Source organism: Lontra canadensis, unplaced genomic scaffold, assembly GCF_010015895.1.
Source record: "Lontra canadensis isolate GAN:19392208 unplaced genomic scaffold, GSC_riverotter_1.0 scaffold191, whole genome shotgun sequence".
Taxonomy (NCBI): Eukaryota; Metazoa; Chordata; class Mammalia; order Carnivora; family Mustelidae; genus Lontra; species Lontra canadensis.
In genome coordinates this window covers 1,300,956-1,319,250 of record NW_022631185.1, presented here as the reverse complement: position 1 = coordinate 1,319,250, position 18,295 = coordinate 1,300,956, and the positions used below count along the sequence as shown (strand labels likewise).

At 46.2% G+C, this 18,295-nt stretch overlaps 1 protein-coding gene across 1 annotated transcript; it reads right to left on the bottom strand.

Moving 5' to 3' along the window:
* Positions 1 to 6,304: 6,304 nt before the first annotated feature.
* ZNF544 (zinc finger protein 544) lies at positions 6,305 to 18,007 on the bottom strand. Its single transcript, XM_032847635.1, is given in 6 exon segments — positions 6,305 to 7,354; positions 7,356 to 8,418; positions 13,007 to 13,090; positions 13,401 to 13,527; positions 14,111 to 14,202; positions 17,806 to 18,007. Coding segments are annotated over 5 exon segments (2,208 nt in total). The 5' UTR covers positions 14,144 to 14,202; positions 17,806 to 18,007; the 3' UTR covers positions 6,305 to 6,453.
* Positions 18,008 to 18,295: the final 288 nt, after the last annotated feature.

Sequence of the window (18,295 nt, the reverse complement as noted above, 5' to 3'; positions counted from 1 at the left end):
CGATACAGGGTGACTGGAATCCCCGGACCTACAAGGGAAAAGGTACTGTTGTGAAGCAGCCAGGTGTACAATCCTCAAATTTGGACTGATGCACAAGCTGTTTTCTACCTAGGATGGCTAGATGTGTGGCCTCAATGTGCAGTAGGCAAAGGGTGATCCCTTGCCACTCTCTGAGCGCAGCTAAGTGGAAAGGGTTTCTATGTGTGCAGGACACACAGAAGTCACCATCAAGCTATTACCTCTTCTCTAACTGAAAGGCTTCTTTCCACATGTTCCATGCCCCATCCTGTGTCTGAGAACACAGTTGGGCATGGCTCTACACTTTGAAGTGATGCTTCCTTTTCCCCTCCAGAGATCCTAGTTCCAGCCTAGACTTGACCAGTAACACACTCTGTGTCCCTGAAAACCCCTTCAGAGGATGATGACTGCTTGATCCGCATCGCCTGAGAGAGTAAGATTAACATCTCATGTGTCAACCTCTTCTCTGGTAATCAGGAGCTTGGTCCCAGCCTGTGCAGTAGGAGATGGGACCTGGAGAACATCCTTCATCTGAGGGGAGGGGATTGAGGGACAGAGAGGTGGGCATAAATCCCCCCCCCGAGGTCACACAGCACATTCAATAAGGAAAACTCACTGAATATGACTAATGAGTCTTTACTCTTGTCTAATTTCTCCCCAGATCTGCCCTTCTCTATTGCCTCCATTGTACCTCCAGTGCTCAAGTAAAAATAAAACAATATAAAATAAAACTATTCTCCAGCATTTCTTCACTGAACAAAGATTGGCTGTTACAGCCAGGAACTGTTTGGCAACAAAGAAAATAAAAGCTCTACCCTCATAAACTGATATTTTTGTGTGTGTGAGAGGTGGGGTGGGTGGGTTCTACCTATTTTTTTATGTCAGGTGATATCAGGATGGGCTAGGTTCTGTTGAAGTAACAGCCTCCCTGTGCCCTGGGGTTGGTAGCTGGGTGGGTGGGGTAGGGGGTGTTTCCAGCTCGTCATAACCATAGTGGGTGTTGCTGGTTACCCAAGTCTCCTTGTCTTGACTCTCTCTACCCCCTGTAGCAACAATCACTGTATGGGGCTGAGTTGCTCTCTGTGAGATTTGCGACCACCCACTTCAGTGGTAGGGGAGCAGGTGACAAATGCAGGTGCTGAGATGATGATGATCTCCATGGCAGTTTGTTTCCTGAGATTTCCACACTGAGAATTTGAAGACTGAAAAGGAGCATAGTGAGCTGGGGTGGTGAGGAGGAAACAGCGCTGATACTTACGTGGAGGGCAGGCAGGAGTACTGGGCCAAGAGGGCAGATTATGAAAACAGAATATACAACCTGAAAGTGGAACAAGGGGACACGTGGGTGGCTCTGTTGGTTAGTCACCTACCTTTGGCTCGGGTCATGATCCCAGGGTCCTGGAATCGAATCCCACGTTGAGCTCCTTGCTCAGAGGGGACCCTGCTTCTCCCTCTGCCTGTTCTGCCCGCAGCTCCCCCTGCTTGTGCACTGACAAATAAATAAAATCTTAAAAAAAAAAAAGGGTGGAACAAGGATCTAAATATCTAGAAACTCCTCCATCACATTTCTTACACTAATGAATATGAACAGTATAAATAATTATTGGTAATGTTATATACACAGAACACATCATTTGACAGCCAGTTGGCAAAATTCATACAGCCTTAGTATCATACACTTAAGAGCTAAGATGCTAACAGCCGGTGATATTGAAAGAAAACCAGAAGCTTCCACAGCCCCCAGAAAGACAAAAGTACAATTAGTTAGTGGATCTCAGAGTCATCTTAGGTCAATACTATTCTGCTCATGCTGTCTTCATTAACTACCAAGATACAACAAAAGTTCCAGCTAGTAAAATTGACCCGAACATTACTAAGAATGTTTAATACACCGGAGCACCTTGCTGGCTCAGTTGACTCTTGATCTCAAGTTATGAGTTCAAACCCCATGTTGGACATAGAGCTTATGTTTTTTGTGTTTTTTTTTTAAAGGAGTGTTCACACAAATTCACATTTTATGTTTAGGGTATTTGTAAGAGAAAAAAAAGAAAGAGCATCATTTTTTGTTATCTTATCAGGGTACTCTGGCATTTACGCTAAGCCTGGAGCAGTCCAAGTGGGATTCACATCTACAAAAGGGAATCGTGGCAAGGAACCTCAGTTCGGAGGCACAAAGGTGTGATTCTGAAAACCAGTCTCAAGAAGGAATTATATGAACCATGTGCTTCACCCACCTGGGCAGCCAGAGCCACCGTCCAAACAGTTTAATGGAACAGGTACTGTTAAAACTGCTAAGTATATTCATGTTTGACGAGGCATGAAAGCTTACACAATAAGGGTTAACACAGCAGGTCTGAGGCTTCAGCTGTTCCAAGGTACTGTTTGCAAGGCTGGCCTCTGGCTGGCATCTGGCAACTTGGCATTTAGAGTGTGGTCTGTAACCCAACTGATAAGGACGTCTCACTGTGCCTAGACTATGCAAACAATGTGATTTGCACTGAGCACCTGCTTTCCTCTGGGAGTCTGGAATTTGGTACATGCCAGACAGAAATACCTACTTGTGTAATCCTCAGTGAGCTTTGTATGACCCTCTCAGGGCAGGGACAGCATTGGAAGCCAACATGTAGATTCCCCCAGACATCACCTGGCTTTCCCATCCTTGCTACATCACTCTAATAAATCTTAGCTGTGAGTACAATATGCTAAGTCTCAAGAATTCATTTAGAAATCTCTGGATGTGGGGGGGCCTTGTGGGCCCCCAACAGTTCCACTGCTATTTGTTCAAAATTATGTGGATTATATTGTTATCTGTATTCTGAAAGGGGGAGGGAGGATGGATTTCTGTTTCTTATTTTTTTTTAAACTTTTTTTTTTTAAGATTTTATTTATTTATTTGACAGAGAGATCACAAGTAGGCAGAGAGGCAGGCAGAGAGAGAGGAGGAAGCAGGCTCCCCGCTGAGCAGAGAGCCCGATGCGGGGCTCGATCCCAGAACCCTGAGACCATGACCTGAGCTGAAGGCAGAGGCTTTAACCCACTGAGCCACCCAGGCGCCCCTCTGTTTCTTATTAAAAGGAGGTTCTGGGTCACATGTAATAGATGAGGTATCATTTAGGGTTTACAAAAAAAAAAAAGTCACAAATTTAAACAAAACCAACAAAGAGAAAACACGCACTTTGCGGGATCTGTCGGGCAGGTTCTTTCTTCCAGGCTCTGGTGTCTCTTGAGAGCTATATGGTAACACTGGTGCAGGCAACACAAGCAACTATCCAACCAGGAAGCAAAGTCCCCACCTGTTACGTGTGGGCTGCCCTAGACAAGACGTGTTTCACCTCAGCCTCAGGGTCTCATGAACCATGAGAGCTATACTACTTAAAGGGTTTTATGACAGATACCAGGTAATTGCCAGAGTGATCTTGTGGGAAGTACATTCAGTACTTGGCTATGCAAATTCACATAACTGTCTTGCCCCATTCCATTCCAGGATACCAGCACCTCTCCAGGTCCCATCTCAGGGGACTTCTGACTTCCTGGTAGTAAGGCCTCTGGAAAATCAAGTCTTAAAAGACTAAGCACCCATCTTTAATATCAGGGACTTCTAAAAAGTCAAGGAGCCTTCCTACCCTTCTGAATAAAGTCTAATTGGCCAGATAGAAAAAAGTCTGACAGCTTTTTTTTTTTTTTTTGGTCTTGCTTTTTACATTGTCAATCTACTATTATAGCAACACTGAATTAAAAGAAAGAAAATTGTATATAATCCCACAAATCAACCGCAGATGTCCTCATGTACTGTTGTTTTGCTCACTTATAGGTACACACTGGAAATAATGTTACCCAAATAAGTAGTGAACTACCAGGGAAAGAGTTACTACCGAAGGTATAAAATGAAAACCAGTGATCTCCTTCCCCAACCTATGCAACAGTCACACATCTCATCAACGACTTAACCATTTCTATTCCGGTTCTTCCTGAAGCCATGTCTGTAATTCTGATCTTCTATGGTCTGTAGAATTACTGACTTCCTGCTCTGATGTGGAATGTAGATTTGGCTCAACTCTTGCTCCTCTATTTGCTTCTAATTTCGTCATATTACCATTCTATGCTCCAATTTTGGTTTCCTAAAATAACCTATGTATCGTATTATATTTAAGAGGTCGCTTCCTAAGATAAGGATACAGGGATACTCTTTTCCCCACTATCTCTTTCTTCTTCTACTTTACAACAGCTAGAGACTATACCATTACTGTTGGTGAAAGTGCTGGGAATCTCATGCTCTTTTTTTTTTTTTAAGATTTTATTTATTTATTTGACAGACAGAGGTCACAGGTAGGCAGAGAAGCAGCCAGAGAGAGAGGAAGGGAAGCAGGCTCCCTGCTGAGCAGAGAGCCCGAAGCGGGGCTCGATCCCAGGACCCTGGGATCATGACCTGAGCCGAAGGCAGAGGCTTTAATCCACTCAGCCACCCAGGCGTCCCTCATGCTCTTGACATTACGAAATCCTCATGTCACAGCTCTGGCTTTCTTCCTTAGGAAAAGCAAAGAACAAAAACAAAAACTCAGTACCTACTGTATATATTGTATCTATGCAAATACTGTTATGAAGGGCCAATCAGAACAATCTGATTGTATATCCCCCCTCTCTTACTCCAATTTCATGAGTGCTCTGCTTCTTCTAAGTAGTAGTATTATCATCAGGGTCAAATACATGGCTCTTGGGGTGCCTGGGTAGCTCAGTTAAGCATCTGACTCATGGCTTTGGCTCAAGTTGTGATCTCAGGGTCATGAGATCCAGCCTGGCATTGGGCTCTGCGTTCAACATGGAGTCTGCTTGAAATTTTCTGTCCTCTCTGCCCCTCCCCCACTTATTCTCTCTAAAAAAACCCAATCTTTAAAAAAAAAAAGCATCTTGGATTTATTTTTTCACTTGCAATTACTTTTTGACTCACTCCTAGAATAAAACTTTAACTACTTGGTTCCCCAAATATCTGTTCTCTTTGGGGCTTCTGTTTTATCATACATTTTTTTCTTTCAAGTTGAAGGCTTTCTTCATCTTTCACACCTTGGTTCCCATCCATATTGAAGAGGCTATTGAAGATGGGAAGTTCAAAGAGGTGGGTGAGACCAGTTTAATGGCATGCTTTGCTAGAGGGTGAAAAGTGCAAGAACCAGCTGTTTGGGTGAAGGTTCTCATGATGCCCAAACAATGAAGCCCTTGTTTTGAAACATAATCCACCAAATTTCCTAGTTCCCCAGACCAATTTTAGTATGTAACTTCCTTCCTACTTTATTTTCTGCTTACCCACAGCCGGATAGTCACTTTAAGACAAGAAAAGTAGGGGAGAAAGGAGAGAAAATGTGGAGTTTCACAGATCTTCACATAACCCTGTTTTTCTCCCCCACCTCTTGGTGTACAGCTCTGCTTGGGGGCTGTGGCCTCTACTGCTGCAGCCCTCTCCTCACATGATCCTGGCTTCAGCCTTTCCACTCTGCATCTCCAGGTCATGCTCTCACACCTGCTGTCACCTTGCTCAAATTTGCAGTTACGGCCTCTCCCACTTTCTTCACCATTGTTGATTCAGCCTTTGTTTTGAACGTGCTGCTGAGCTGACCTTCTTAACCATCCGTGTGCATGTTTTCATGCGGTTGTAATATTTTGTGTTATATACTACTTTGGGTCCTGTTTTCACTTCACCTGATAAATATTTTCTATATTGCTATACAGTGAGCTCTGATTATAGTCAACCTGAACAACAAAGTTAAATTAGAGCACAATGGAGTTCTTGATATAGAGTCTACTTTTAATTCCAATAAAAACCATTTCAGAAGACTTTCCAACCTCAGTCCTCCAGTTTGTTAACTGCTGGTTTACATTGGCCAGCTTCATATTTCATCACTTAATGCCAACGTCGTCATGCAAAGATTTCTTCTTAGATTGTTTGGGGCTTCGCATTAAGAATATCTTCCAGTCCAAAAAATAAAAGAAAAAAGAGAATATCTTCCAGTCCATTGTCTCTAGGAAGGCGTCACAGGGACAATGTCTGATTAAGTTTGGGTGGTTGCTTACACTGAAAAGATTATTTGATGGGTATAGCTACATACTGAATTCCCTAACTCCTGCTAAGAGCTCTGACAAAAGTTTCAAATCAGTGTTATGTTCACAGCTTCTCATCTAAATGCAGACGTAAATGCATGTTAGTGTACATACAAATTACTTGTGCTGCTTTTAGGAATTGCAGGCTCCTGGGTTTTACCACCAGAGATTCTTTTTTTTTTTTTTTTTCCCAGAGATTCTGATTTAGTAGATCAAGGTAAGCTTGGAAATGTGCGGTTTCAATGAACACTCCAAGGAAATCCATGGTCATTAGACCACACTGAGTGTCACACCTTTGTTACTTAATGTCTAATAAAGGTTTGGCAGTGAGTGTCTCCATCTTGATTATTCAGCTTCTCTCCCATGAGTTTTTTCATGTTGAATAAGGGATGTATTATAACTGAAAACCTTCCCACATTCATTACATTCATAGGGTTTTTCTCCAGTATGAATTCTCCGATGCCTAGTAAGTTGACATCGCTGACTAAAGGCCTTTTCACAATGATTACATGCATAAGGTTTCTCGCCAGTGTGTGTTCTCTCGTGTTTCGTAAGTGTTGACCGATCATTAAAGGCTTTCCCACAGTCAATACATTCATAGGGTTTTTCTCCAGTATGTGTTCTCTCATGTTCAATAAGGCGTGACCTCTGACTGAAGGCTTTCACACACACGTTACACCGATAGGGCTTGTCTCCAATGTGTGTTCTTTGATGCACAATGAGGGGAGACCTCTGGCTGAAAGCTCTTTCACAATGACTGCACTTGTAAGGTTTCTCTCCAGTATGGGTGCGCTGATGCACAACAAGCTGTGATCGCTGCCGAAAAGATTTCCCACAGTTATTACATTCATATGGTTTCTCTCCAGAATGAATTCTCTGATGGGAAAGAAGGTGAGAGCTCCCAGTATAGGCTTTCCCACACTGATTACATTCAAAAGGTTTTTCTCCAGTATGAGTTCTCTGATGCTCAATAAGGTGAGAGCCCCCACTGAAAGCTTTATCACACTGATTGCATTTATATGGCTTCTCTCCAGTGTGAATTCGCAGATGCCTAATAAGTTGAGTGCTTCGAATGAAGGACTTTCCACACTGGTTACATTCACAGGGTTTCTCTCCAGTGTGAGTTCTTTTATGTGCAACGAAGTCTGAGCTTTGACTGAAGGACTTTCCACAATGAGTACACTCATAAGGCTTCTCTCCAGTATGAATTCTTTGATGTACAATAAATAAGGTTAGAGTTCCACCTGAAAGATTTTCCACATTCGTGACATTTATATGGTTTTTCTCCAGTGTGAGTTCGCTGACGCCTAATAAGTTTGGAACTCTGGGTGAAGGATTTCCCACACTGGTTACATTCATAGGGCTTTTCTCCAGTGTGTGTTCTCTGATGTACGACAAGGTCATAGCTCTGGCTGAAAGACTTGCCACACTGAGTACACTCATAGGGCTTTTCTCCAGTGTGTGTTCTCTGGTGTACAACAAGCTTAGAACAACAGCTGAAAGATTTTCCACACTGACTACATGCATGTGGCCTCTTTCCAGTCTGAATGATGTCACCGTCAGTAAAAGATGAGGCTGCGTGGAAGGCATTATGTTCCTCCCCACACCTAAATGGTGCTTCTCTACAATCACTTATTTCGGTTCGTATGAGGCAGTCATCACACTCATACTGACATTCTCTAAGATGCATTGGCTTGTGTTCATTCCGAGTCTTGCTATGATTGATAATGTTTCCATAGTTTGGACAGTTATTTTTGTTCTCTGCTGAGAAAAATCTATTATGAAATTGCAGGGAGGTACCGTAGCTCAAAGAGTCACTAGTGACAGTATATTCACAAAGTTTTTTATTTCTCATTTCAACATTTCCAAGTTTATTCAAATAAATGCTCTGACAGAAGGCTCCAGCACTTTGGTGATTTTCATAAGCCTTCCGATCAGCCTGGCCTTTCTCATGATTCATGAAAACTGAATTCTGTTTCAACTTTTTAACCTGTGAGTCAAGGGTACAGAAATGTGTTCTTGTGAGTAATGTTGGAGGTAGAAGGCTTATACCCAGGTAACCTCCCCCAAGGTCATGCTCACAATGGTCCCCTTGAGCAAACAGTGTCTCTGTGGTAAGTACCATTTGATTCCAGGAGTCCTCCTGGTGCTCCCTTAGCTGGTTCTTCCAATCCTGCCTTTCTCCTAATGACACCAACCAGGGGCCCTCCTCCTGTAGGCAGTGTTTCATTTCTATGTGGTGGAATGGTTCTTCCACAGCAAAATCTTCTTTGGAAGCTGACTCTTTCTTTTCAAATATATTCTTCCAATCTGAAAGAAATCCAATATACCTGAATTACTGAAGATGCATTAGAGGGGGAGGATGGGATGGAGGAGACCACCAAGTATGAGAGGTTCTCTGGGTTTGTTTCTAATCCATGCACTGTAATTTCATGCAGGATGTAAAAAAAAGGGATGGAACAGCAAACAGGGTAGTGGTGATAACGTATAAAAAACAAAGATAATGAAGAGGTAACCCAGGAAGACTAATCTGTCCTGGTCTGCAGAGGGAGAAGAGGAATAAGAACAAGCAGGGGAGGGTAAAGATTAAAGGAGAGATCCAGAAAGAATTGGGCCTAAGGATATACAGCCTTCATAGCCACAGAAGATACCTACAATATAATTGCCTGTGAAGCCAATGAATATGGTACCTGACTTGGAAAAAGGGTCTTTGCATAAATTAAGGAACTTGAGCTAGGGAGAGTATCTGTGTAGGCCCTAACTGTGACCAGAAGTGTCCTATAATGGGGAAGTAGAGATATGATATACACAGAAGTGATAGGAACATGGAACAAAGAGATTTAGAGATGCTGGCCTTAAAGACTAAAGTGATATGGGCACAAACCAAGGAATGCTGCAGCCACCAGAAGCTGGTGAGTGAGACAAGGAAGAGATTTCTTCCTGGACCCTTCCAAGGGTGCATGACTCTACACCTTGATTTCAGACCAATGGTATTGATTTCAGGTTTCTGGCCTCCAGAATCATGGGAGAATCAATTTGTGTTGTTTTAAGCCCCTCACCTGGTAATCTGTTACAGCAGCCGCAGGAAATTAATAAAGAGACTAACTGGTACCTCAACCTAGATTACTGACCCAGAATCTTAGTCTATCTCTTCTTTTTTTTAAAGATTTTATCTCTTTATTTAATAGACAGAGAGGGAGATCACAAGTAGGCAGAGAGGCAGGCAGAGAGAAAGGGAAGCAGGATCCCTGGTGAGCAGAGAGCCTGATGTGGGGCTCAATCCCAGGACCCTGAGATCATTACCTGAGCCGAAGGCAGAGGTTCAACTCACTGAGCCACCCAGGTGCAGCCCCCTCCCCGCTTTTTAAGAAAATTTTATTTATTTATTTGACAGAGAGAGAGACACAGCGAGAGAGGGAACACAAGCAGGGGAGGCAGGAGAGGGAAAAGCTGGTTTCCCACAAAGCATGGAGCTTGATGTGGGGCTCGATCCCAGGACACTGGGATCATGACTTGAGCTGAAGGCAGATGCTTAATGTCTGAAACACCCAGGCACCCAGTCTATCTATTTTCTGATTCTGCATCTTGAAATGATCCCAAACACCAACACAGACTTAATATTCTTAACGCACCATTTCAACTATTTCTTCAGGCTAGCCACAGAAGAAAAACTCTCTACCCACTTTGTAATCAATGCCACAGACTTCCCAGAAAAGCACTGTAGTCCTTGAAGCAGTAGTTGGCTAGGCTGGGCTGCAACTGAGTTTCACTAACTAGCAACTTCTTCTTCTTCTTTTTTTTTTTTAAATTTTATTTATTCATTTGACATGGAGAGACACAGCAAGAGAGGAAACATAAGCAGGGGGAGTGGGAGAGGGAGAAGCAGCCTTCCCACTGAGCAGGGAGCCCACACAGGGTTCAATCCCAGGACCCTGGGATCATGACCTGAGCTGAAGACAGACACTTAACCAACTGAGCCACCCAGGCACCCCTAACTAGCAACTTTTTTTTTTTTTTAAAGATTTTATTTATTTATTTGACACAGAGAGAGAGAGAGATCAGGCAGAGAGGCAGGCAGAGAGAAAGGAGGAAGCAGGCTCTCCACTGAGCAGAAAGCCCGATGCGGGGCTTGATCCCAGAATGCTGAGACCATGACCCGAGCCGAAGGCAGAGGCTTAACCCACTGAGCCACCCAGGCGCCCCTAACTAACTAGCAACTTCTAAAGTTCATTTTCCTCGACAGTAAGCCAGGAATAAAAACCCTTAGCTTACAAGGTTTACTTCGATGCACAAATGAACTGCTATATGAGTCCCACAAGGTGCCTGGCCTGTGGTGCACTGTTAGTACATGGTGCCATTGATATGGCCTCCCCTGTTACTGTCCTAATGGAGACTCCTCCCTCTGTTGAAATATTGGGTCTCTGATGAGTGGTGTAGGTTCCCAGCTTGGGACCTTGCCTGGGTCCTCCAAAATTCCCTCTTTACTTGTCACTCTTCCCATTTCGTCATGTAGCCACCCACATCTAGTACTATCAAGGCCTCTGATCAAGTCCCCATGCTTCACTCTCCAGGAGTGCTAAGGAGACAAGTCTCCTCCATTTGGCAAAGTATTAACTACACTGTGGCCCTCCTTTGACTTCCAGGGGGCATTTCCCTCTTGGACAAAGTCCTTCTCTAAGCCTAACACCCTCCACAACCAACAATGTTCTCCTTCCCAAGACTCAGCTGTGTTCCTTTTTGGTCTTGTCTTGGAATCCCTGATGATGAGAACTTTTTCAAATGAAACAGTGGCCCAGTGAAAGGGAGTAAAAGGGTATTTTGAGACCGGAAGAAGGAAAGAAGTCTCAGGGTGGTTAAGATGTGACTGAGTTGTGCCTGGTCATTGGAAACTGGGTAAAGGAGGCCAGACATTTTACACAGTGTCTCCATCAAGATTGCAAAATGAGGAAAACAGACTGTGTGGGTCAGCTAGAAAGAAGTATCTATGATAGATGAGAAGAAAGATGCTGTCCACATACTGAGGAGAAGAAAGATGCTGTCCACATACTGAATTCAGAATGGCATCATTTGAAGGACCAAGGACAAGTAAAAGCAGGTGACACTTCAGAGGGAAAAGTAACAGAGGCTGTAGGTGAGAGTTACAAGGTAAGAAAGAGCAGGAGAACACAAGATAAACCCAACACCTCTGGCTAGGGGAACGTCTCGATGATACTGTGAAGGTCCAAAGTGGTGTGAAGGACACACGTGATGTTTACAGCTAACTGAAAGCAGCCAGTTAAGAAAGGCCACTTACTGGGGCTCCTGGGTGGTTCAGTGGGTTAAGCCTCTGCCTTCGGCTCAGGTCATGGTCTCAGGGTCCTGGGAATGAGCCCTGCATCAGGCTGTCTGCTCAGCAGGGAGCCTGCTTCCTCCTCTCTCTGCCTGCTGCTCTGCCTACTTGTGATCTCTCTCTCTGTGTCAAACAAATAAATAAAATCTTTAAAAAAAAAAATGCCACTTACTGTGTGATTCCAACTACAGGACATTCTGGAAAAGGTAAACTATAAAGAGTAAAATAACCAGTGGTTTCCAGGAGCTAGGGTGGGGGGAGGGAAAAACAGGTGGAGCACAGAAAATATTTAGGGCAGTAGAACTACTTGGCTTGATACCATAAAGATGGAGATGTGGCATTATACATTTACCCAAACCCGCAGAATGTCCAACACCAAGAGTGAACCTAATGTAAACTGATCTCTACTGGTAATGTGTGAATACAGCTGCTCCCATTGTAACAAATGTACCACAGAATGCAGGATATTAATAATAGAGGAAAGTGTGTGTGTATGTGGTGAGGAAGGGTGATAAAATGGGAACTCTGTACTTTCTGCTAAACTTTCAGTAAACATAAAACTCTAATAAATAAAACCTATTAATTAAAACAAGACAAAAACAAGGGGCGCCTGGGTGGCTCAGTGGGTTAAGCCGCTGCCTTCGGCTCAGGTCATGGTCTCGGAGTCCTGGGATCGAGCCCCGCATCGGGCTCTCTGCTCAGCAGGGAGCCTGCTTCCTCCTCTCTCTCTGCCTGCCTCTCTGCCTGCTTGTGATCTCTCTGTCAAATAAATAAATAAAATCTTAAAAAAAAAAAACAAAAAACAAGACAAAAACAAATATCAGAAGCAGCCCAATTAGTTGGGGTAATGAACATGTTCTAAAATTGATTATAGTGATAGATGCAGATGCTGTGAACATACTACAATCCTTTGCATACTTCAAATGAATGAATCATATGGCATGTGAATTATATCTTGATACCACTATTAAAGAAAAAAAGGAGTTCCAATCAGGCTTAGACACTGGGACATACAAGGAGGTGGACCGATGGGATGAGGAGAGGTGGGAAAACAAGTCCAGGAACTGATTTAGTAGGAATCCTTCTGGAAGGAATAGGTTGTTGCCATTTCCTAGGATGCAGAAGTTCTCACCACATCTCTGGATCATCTAGAAGTTGTAGGAATGTCCAACATGAGGAGGGATGGACACCCAACTACAGGGTAAAGACAAGGCATGACGGAGAGATCCATCTGCCCCGGGTGGAAGTGAGGGTGGGGGACTCGAGGAAAAGAGGGGGCACAAGCACCTGGGAATAGATGAAGGAGCTGAGAGGTGAAGATCAAAGGGAAGTTGGGAACAGAAATGAACGCACACATGAGAAATGTTGGGACAAGAATGACATGTGTTTTTCATGGATTGGGGATACAGGGACAGCCCTACATGGGTCAGAATGTGGCTGCCTTGGATGCAAGGAAGCAGCAGAGAACACCCAAGAAAGCTCCCTGTACCTCCTTCCCTCCTTGGACCCAGGCTCCTGTGGAGAGCAACTTCACCAGGTTAACTCACTAGGTCACTAGCCTGCTCTCACCTTGGGGAGGTCCCTGTTCTGCCCTCCATGGGTCTTGTCCTTGCTCCATCCAGCTGATCACATCCAGTTTGGAAAGCAGAAGCCCTGGTCAATGGGGAAAAAATAGAGGACTTTGTGCTCTGCTCAGAGAGTAGGAGAACCATGTCCTCTGGCCTAGCCCTCAGTCCCTAGGGTCAGATGTGGAAGTATTAGGAGGGCCCTGCACATCCCAAGGAAACTCCCAGCAAAACTCTTGGCTCATTATAGACAGAATGAGTGGCAATATCCAGGATCTGTATCTCAAGGGAATCCATTTCTGGAATGCTCAGGTTCAACCCAGGCACATCTATAAGAAGAGCCAGATCTTTGAGTCCCTGAAGCAGAAAACTGCTGTGATGGGCAGAGCTCGCCTTACCCAGAGAGACCAGGTGGCTGCAGGTCTCCAGAGTCATGGTGCGGTATAGTCTCCTCTGGGCCAGATCCAGCTGTCCCCACTCCTCCTGCGTGAAGGTCACAGCCACGTCCTTGAAGCTCACAGCTGGCTGAAATATCACCCATGTTACCATGGGGCTCTGCCTCCCCAGTGCGGAGGTTGGGTCAGGGGGATGGGGCAGCACTGGGAAGGAGAGGACATGTGTTTTAGATGATATCAATGAGCACTCATGGGGTTCCCACCTTTGGGATCAGGCTCATTCTGTTTTCACTTCTCTCTGAGGGGCTCATCTATCACTGGTCATACTAGTGCTTCTGATTTTTGGTAGTAGGAAACAACAGGAACCCCACTCAGAGATCCACAGGGTGGCTGAATGGGTTATGGAGGCTTAGTTCTGCCCATCCTCAAGATCCTGCCACGTAGCCGCCACAGACAGAGTCTGAGCCAGAGACCTGTCCCAGGCGACCAGGCGTGGGAGACTCATGTTCGGTCTGGTCCTAGGAGGTCCTGGCTCATCCACACAGGGCAGGTGCTTTATCTACAGAGACCCTTTGGCTTTCACATGAAGGCACAGGGCAGCATTACAGTGCTCTCATGTGCCGGACTGAGAAGGTGGATGGTATTCCTAGACCTATTTTTACAGCTGACAAGACTGAGGCAAAGAGAGGGTTTAAAAAAGGTCCCTAACTCACCTGGGATGGGACCTCGTGAGAATGTGCTTCCATCTCCTCCTCATACCTGAAGAAGCTGTGGTGAAAAGAGCAGAGGTCCTCAGAAGGCAGGGCTGGTGAAGAAGGGAACAATGAGGAATTCAGCCCCACCTCAGTAAGCCCATGAGACTGAGCCCACTCCCAACCCCAGACAAAGGAAAGGGCTGCCGGTACCTTTTGAGGAACATTCCCTTAGGGTATGGGGAGTTGGGAGACAGGGCTCTGACCAAGTACCTTAAAAAGTCCAAGGCTCTGAGGTCCTCTGTGGCAACCAAGCCAGCTTTCCAGATGTGGAATGGGCCAGCCTGCCCAGATCTGAGTCTAGGGATGGACCTGGGCTATCCCAGGCTCAAGGAAAATGCCCCGCCACATGCGGGTATATCTGAACGGTGATCCCACGGATACATATCCATCCCTCAACACCCAAATAAAAGACCGGCCAGTTTTTCCTGTCATTTCAAGAGACTAAATAAGGGGAGGTCGGAGCAGAGTGTTAAGACAACTGGACAATTTTAAAATATCCCAATGATGGGGCGCCTGGGTGGCTCAGTGGGTTAAGCCTCTGCCTTCGGCTCAGGTCATGATCCCAGGGTCCTGGGATCAAGCCCTGCATTGGGCTCTCTGCTCAGTAGGGAGCCTGTTTCCCCCCTCTCTCTGCCTGCCTCTCTGCCTACCTGTGATCGATCTCTCTCTCCCTCATATAAATAAATAAAATCTTTTAAAATTTTTTTAAAAATGTAAGAGACACTGCAGGGACAAAAAGCAGCACTGATATTTCTATGAATGAGTGGAAAGGAAAGAAAAGTAGTGGTGAATGTGGGGTCTGGTTTCTACAGCAGCAGAGCATGAACTATGTTCTAGGCTGGGCTTTGCCAGAGTGAAGGCCGTAAGCTTAAACCAGAGCCACAGTCCCCTTTCCGCCACTTGCTGACAAATCTGCTGAAGAACCCTTCTACGGATGAGCAAGCTGCTTGCCTGCTACACCGCCTCCCGAGGCTGCCGGAACTGCTACAAGTAGCTGCTACAAGTAGCTCGGCACCTTACAGCAGCAGAAATTTAGTCTCCTACAGCTCTGGAGGCCACAAGCTTTTCTGCTGCTACCTTTCTCATTTATTGCTTTGATCTCTGTGCTTTGGTCTGAGAAATGTGTAAGCTGAGCATTTAGAACCTCTAGGAGGGCCTTCTTAACTCATTATTTTCTTTTAAAAAGTCACCAACAGATAAATGCAAAGGGTCAGAATAGCGAAGGCACAAACAAGAGAACAAACAGTCAGGAAGCTGCCCTGCCTCACCAGAAGGGAAGACGGAAGTGTGGTGGAGAAGGGAATTGTTACAAATGCAAAGCAGCCTGGCAATGTCCAACAGTGGTCTGAATTATCAAGAGCACGAGAGCAGAAATCCCCCACCATCAAAAGACGGAAAAAATTCAAAGTATGAAGATGGTGATAAAAGGATAGTTAAAAAAAAAAAAGGGGGGGGGGCGCCTGGGTGGCTCAGTGGGTTAAAGCCTCTGCCTTCGGCTCAGGTCATGGTCCCAGGGTTCTGGGATCGAGGCCCGCGTCGGGTTCTCTGCTCGGCGGGGAGCCTGCTTCCCTTCCTTTCTCTCTGCCTGCCTCTCTGCCTACTTGTGATCTCTGTCTGTCAAATAAATAAATAAAATCTTTAAAAAAAAAAAAAAAAGGATGTGGCCTAAACTTTAGTGCAAGATCACTAAGAGAACGACATTTTTTAGGGATAAAAGTTAGGCCGTAGGAAGACATAATAATCTTGACTATTCATTTGCCTAACAGATACTATAGCAAAAATATAAAGCAAAAACTTGGTAACCTCAAAGAAGTATGAGAAAACCACACGGGAAATGCCCACCTACATTTAGAATGTGACTGATCAAAAAGACAGAATACAAAATAAAATTTATATAAATTTATTTAAAATATAATGTCAAGCTGAATTGTATATACAGCCCTGCCCACCCGACTGCCCCCTTTTTTCTTTTTCTTTTTTAAGATTTTATCTATTTATTTGACAGACAGAGAGAGAGATAGCAGGAGAGAGAACACAAGTAGGGGAAGTGGAAGAGGGAGAAGCAGAATTCCCACTGAGCAGGGAGCCCGATGTGGGATCATGACCTGAACCTAAGGAAGATGCTTAACAACTGAGCCACCCAGAGACCCCCCCACCACCCTCCTTCTTAGCATCCTCCATCAAGGACCCACCTCTCAGCCTCTCTTACCTAGGAGCTCTGCGCAATCTGCCTCGGACTACTGGCCACCCTCTCTGCCTGCCCCTGATGGTTTTTGAGTCCTAGCTGGTATGAGACCATCTCTATTGCCCCCACAGCTACTGGCCCATGCTCTCACTCACCCTTCCTGCCGTCTCACTATTATCTGATCTGTGCAAATAAAACTGCCTCTTAATTCACTCCAATCAGTGACCCTAGACTCCACCACCTTCCTGGCACACACACCTAAGCCCACACCCTCCCAAATGGCTCTCTTCAACTTCTCAGGGGAGAGATTTTCCTTCTGATCAAGTAAACTCCTGCATCCCAGTGCTCAGCCCTCCCTTCCAGTTACTTCCATGCTCCTGTTCCTCACAGGTAGGCCCTCAGAGTAGCCAGCACTCCGGTCTCCCCCACTTCACCCTGTCCATCCTCTCTCTGCCCTCTCACTCCTAAACACACACACTACAAATGCACCCCACACCCAAGAAAGCTGACCAAGGTTCTGCATCCATTTATATTGTTCTGGTACCACTGCCCACCCCTGGGCAGTCTCCTATTACCCGTGATCACTTCCATCCTCCCATCTTCTCCTTCCTTGACTGGAGGCAAGGGCTGGGAATGCCACTCTGCCATCAGATTGCCTGCTTTCGCAGTCCCAGCTCCACCACTTGCCTCTGTAGTTCCTAGCCCCTAAGCAGACCCCCTTACCCTCTCTAGGCCTCAGATTCTTCCTCTGTAGACATGTGGGAGAACAGCAGGCCTGGTGTCATGATGCTACTATGAGGATTAATGAGTTGCATTTATAGAGCTTAATGTCATGCGGACACACATGACACGGTAGATCTAGTCACATCGAAAATTCCCTTTCCATTCCTCATGCTGGACCTGAGAGGGGGCTGGTGTGGCAGGTTCTCTGGGGCTGCAGGTCTAGGGCAGTTTGCTCTTTCCCTGCCTGTCGGATGGGGTCTCAAGTGTTGCCCCCGGCTTCATGTTCTGCCCAGACCTCCCTGCCACTGCTACTTCCTCCTTTATTTCCAGCCCTACATCCTACACATTCCTCAACTCGACACCTCTGGGTGACCAGAAATTCTCTTCATGGCCTCCACCCGGGTTCCGCACTAGAAATGGAAACTCAGCGGCCTCCTCGGCTATTCCCACTTCGCATTCTCTCCTGCGCCGAGTTATTTCTACAGCCAGATGCTCCTACTCTGAGGCTCTCTGACATCCACTTCGAAACCCTCACGCACAGGGCGGTTTCACGTCCCGGCTCTTTACACCTCCAGGCCCCGTCTCCCGCAGCCCCTAACACCGGGCATGAACAGACACAACCAACGCAGGCGCCACAACACCACAGACCCAGAGACTGCTGCTGCTCTTCCTGGACTTCCTCTCATTCTTTGTTTACTGGGAAAACAATGCACTTTGTCTTCCAGCTGAGTTCAAAAGCACGTACCGGTGGAAGAAAACGTGTCCAAGCTCTGAGGCGGGGGCGGCCTCCGGGGGGAAAGCAAGCCTCGCTCGCCCCGGAGACTCTGGGTTACCACCTGCGGCACCGAGCGCCTCCACGGTAGGCGGCCCTGTCGAACCCAGGGAGGGGAAAAAGACGCGTCTGGGTGGGCAGGCCCCAGATGCCCACACGCCGGCCCGAAACCCGCAACAGCGGACCTCCTCTGCAGCGGGAGAGCTTCTGTCCCGGAGCAGTAGAACCTCAGACACGATCACACCCAGCCGCGCTCTGCTACAGGAGGGGTCCTCGCGGGACCAGCTTCCTCCCGCTTTCTGCAGCCGGAGGGGCTCGCATCGGACAGACCCTTGCGCAGCCCCTCAGAAGGACCCTCCACCCGCCCCGCTCGCTCCCCCGGCACCGCCCAAGACGCGGCGCCATCCCGCCCCGCCCGGCCCACAGCCCAGCCTCCGCGCGGGTCCCGGATTTCAGGGTCTCC